This window comes from Medicago truncatula, chromosome 6, assembly GCF_003473485.1.
Source record: "Medicago truncatula cultivar Jemalong A17 chromosome 6, MtrunA17r5.0-ANR, whole genome shotgun sequence".
Classification (NCBI taxonomy): Eukaryota; Viridiplantae; Streptophyta; class Magnoliopsida; order Fabales; family Fabaceae; genus Medicago; species Medicago truncatula.
In genome coordinates this window covers 6945084-6949021 of record NC_053047.1, presented here as the reverse complement: position 1 = coordinate 6949021, position 3938 = coordinate 6945084, and the positions used below count along the sequence as shown (strand labels likewise).

At 37.5% G+C, this 3938-nt stretch overlaps 1 protein-coding gene across 1 annotated transcript; it reads left to right on the top strand.

The window, feature by feature from the left end:
* Positions 1-2816: 2816 nt before the first annotated feature.
* On the top strand, positions 2817-3938 carry LOC120575962 (F-box/kelch-repeat protein At3g23880). Its single transcript, XM_039826889.1, has one exon. It carries the CDS (start codon positions 2817-2819, stop codon positions 3936-3938), a length of 1122 nt encoding a protein of 373 aa, XP_039682823.1.

The window sequence follows — 3938 nt, the reverse complement described above, 5'->3', positions numbered from 1 at the left end:
AAGAAAGTGAAGAGATATGATTCTATTATTCTCGTGTAGTGTAGAATTAATGTATGATCCAATAACCCAATTGCTATATCGACATCCACTTATAATATTCATAACAAATTCTTTGTTTCTACCTTAATTAATTTTTTTTAACATATATGTATTTCAGTTAATAAATAACATGAAAATGCTAGTAATGACGTGGAAATTGAATTAGCCAACACACATTGCCATGTCGCTGATACTTCATTAATGATGGTGTCAAATCACCAAAATTGACGAGGGGTTATAAAAACCAAAAATCTAAAATAGGGGGACTAAAATAGTGTAGCTTTAGAAATAAGGGGATCAAAATTCCAATCCAGTTAAAATAAAGGGATCAAAAGTGCAGTTAAACCTAATTTGTTTTTTTAAATATTTTGTTTACGAATTCTATTTTTTTATTGAAAAAATAGGAAAGACAAACACATGCTTGATAAATAATCACAAATTAAATTTACTATAATTTAATTTTTTTAAGAAAACATGAGCGTGAGAGGGAGAGAGCATGGTCAGGAGAATGGCGGTTATTGTCGTTTCCACCGAGGACAAGCGCGTCGGTATTCACCTTCGCCGCCGGAAGTGAGGTACTATCAGCGACAGGGGGTCGGGGTCCAAGCAGGGTGCCACTAAATGGGGGGGTAGGGGAGAGTGGTCTGTCGTGAAACCGCGAAGAGGGAAAGCGCAAGTACAGGTGGATGGACGACGGGACAGGTTTCGGGAGGAACAGCGGCAAGGAGGAACAAGGGTTTTGTCGTCAGGTTCTATCGCATGATGGGAAGGTAGTGTTACAATATTCAAGGCCAGGTAGAGTGACAGTGGAAGATGATGACCGTCGACTATAAGGTTACGATCGGAAGGGTCGCCGTTTTCAGTCGTGGAGGCGTGAAAAGGAACAGCTGGTGGGACATGGTTCAATCGCGCGCATTTCCAACCATCATCAAAGGTCTCTATCGCGGCAGAAGGTTAAGGTTCAGAATTCAGATGTGCGTATTCATGCTATTCCTGGTTCAGATGTGTGAACTCTTGCTACTTCTGGTACAGTGTCACAAAATTTTGTCTCTTTTTATTTTACGAATGTACCGGATGACATTTCCTATAACTGTTTAAGTTAAGGGTTTGAGGTTTGTGGTATCATGGAGGATGTCTATTTAGCAAAGAAAAGAAATATTAATAGTGGTGTGTTTGGTTTTGGGCATTACAGTAAAGTGAAAGATGTGGATAAACTGTTGAAAGCGTTGAATAATGTGTGGTTTGGGGACTGTAAAGTGGTGGTCAAGGTAGCTAGTTTTGATAGGTTTGGAAACAAGAAGGATGATGTTAGGGTTATTGGTGAGGGAGAAAAAATTAAAGATGGAGAAAAAAGTAAGGTTGGGGGGGGGGGGGGGGTTATAATTATGAGGGAGAAAAAAGAAAGGGTGTTCGGGTTGGTGTTGTTGAGGGTCACGCCACTTTTTTTTTTTTTTGGGGGGGGGGGGGATGGTAATGGCGGTAAAAAGGAGTTGGAGGTGGTGACCGCGGGAGAGGGGAGGGAGGAGGAGGCTTTTCCTGTTATTGTAGGAGGGATGGGAAGTAGTAGTGAGTTGGAATGTAAACAAGTGTACGTTCCCAAACATAATTCTACTGTTAATGACTTGACTTGGGCAACGAAAGGCGTGGTGGTGTTTGTCTTGAACGGAGATGCCATACTAGTGTTACAACGTCAGATTTATGATGCGGGTTTTGTTAAACTTGTCATTATTCCATTGGGAGCTAACAAGGTGTTTTTGCGAGCTTTGGATGATGGAGATGTTAGTATTATTTTATCGGAAGTTGTTGATTATTTTAATAATTTTTTCTCCAAACTAGTTCAATGGAATAAGGACACATTGATTCGCGAAAGAGGTTCTTGGGTGAGGATATATGGAGTACCACTACATGCGTGGAATATAGATTTTTTCAAATTATGTGTCCTTGATTGTGGTCGTCTGTTATGAATTGATGATATTACATTGGATAGAGATTTTTTCAAATTATGTCTCCTTGACTACATACGTGGAATATAGAATTTTTCAAATTATGTCTCCTTGACTACATACGTGGAATATAGATTTTTTCAAATTATGTTTCCAGAACAAATAAATTTTATTTCACTGCCACTTTTAGTAAATGATATTTAGTTATTATAATTTTAAATTATAGGAAATATTTTTGTTTTCTTCAAAATAAAAATAAAAAACTCATTTAACTACTAATTTAAAGATGGATTGGATAGTAAATGATGTTTTTTCAGTCCCGTAAGTGTAGTTCAGTTGGTAGCTACCATGAATAATTTGTGCAGGGGTCGGGGTTCAAACTCCAGATTCCCCACTTCTCCACATATAATGTGTGTGAATCTAGCCACTAGGCTATCCGGAAAAAAAAAAAGATGAATTTTCAATGGTACCATAGAAATTAAATATTTTAAAACACAACTTTTTTTAAGGCAAATAAAATAAAACAAATTAACGAAGATTGACTCCGGTTTTAAAATGTTAAACCACAACTTTTTTTAAAATTTTATTATAAAAAGAAACAATACAATTAGCGTATATATATATATCACTTTCAACAGCCGCATCGTTCTTCTTTCAAAAAAAAAAACAGCCGCATCGTTCTCCACAACTTCTAGGGTTTCTTCCACAAAAAGTTCGAAGGGTTTTCACGTACAACTTCAACAACCTACTGTTCTCATGAATATCCCTCCTCTGGTAATCCTCCATGACGACCTTATCGTCGAAGTCCTAATGTTCCTCGACATAAAATCTCTAATGTCGATGAAGTGTGTTTCCAAGTCTTGGAAAACCCTAATCTTGGATCCCGACTTTGCCAAAATGCACCTTAAGAAGCAATCTACACGAACAAGTCACCTCGCAATCCTCTCAAACATGTCTGAAGGTTCGGGAGAATGTAGGGCAGTGCCCATCTCTCGTTTGCTGGAGAGTAACTCACATTCTATAACCCTTACCGATCCATACCACCAATTCTTTTACAAGGATGCTGGTAGGGTTGTTGGTTCATGCAATGGATTGGTCTGCATGCAAGATTGTTATTTCGCGGAGTATCACGAACACTCGTTCTCTTTCTGGAATCCTGCCACAAGGACAAAATCTGAAACATTGGTGTCTTTTCGCAACTATCCCAAGCCCAGGAAAAATGTTTGCAACTTCACATTTGGTTATGATATTTCAATAGACACTTACAAGATTGTGTTCTTATGTTTGAAAAGGGATGATAGCGACCTTATTGCAACGGCCGTAAGAGTTTTTACTTTGGGTGATAATGATTGGAGAGACATTGATTGTTTGCCTGTGGTATTGGTGCGTCATCCTTTTGGTAAGTATGTGCGAAATGGCGTTTATTTGAAAAGTAGTGTTAGTTGGTGTGTTCGTTGCAGATATTATTGTCATTTGAAAAATCTTATTGTTGAACAATTTGTGATGATCTCACTTGATTTGGGGACAGAGACATATACACAATTGTTGCTCCCTCGATGTTGTGATGAAGAGCTACATAATGTTCCAACTCTTTCTGTATTGATGGATTGCCTCTATTTTTCTTATGATTCTAAGAAAACCCATTTTGTTATCTGGCAAATGAAGGAATTTGGAGTTGAAGAATCTTGGACTCAATTCCTTAAAATTAGTTATACGAATCTTCTAAACAATTTTAAAACTAAGGAGTTATATAATGATTCATTATTTCATCGCTCTCGATTGACACCAATGTGTTTTTCCGAGAATGGTGATACATTGATATTTGCTATCAATATACCAGACCAGGCAATTCTCTATAATTGGAAAGATAATAGAGCAAAGATAATTGAAAGTACCAATAAAATTTTGTGGTTCACTGCCAAGGGATATGTTGAAAGCTTGGTATCGACTTCTTGA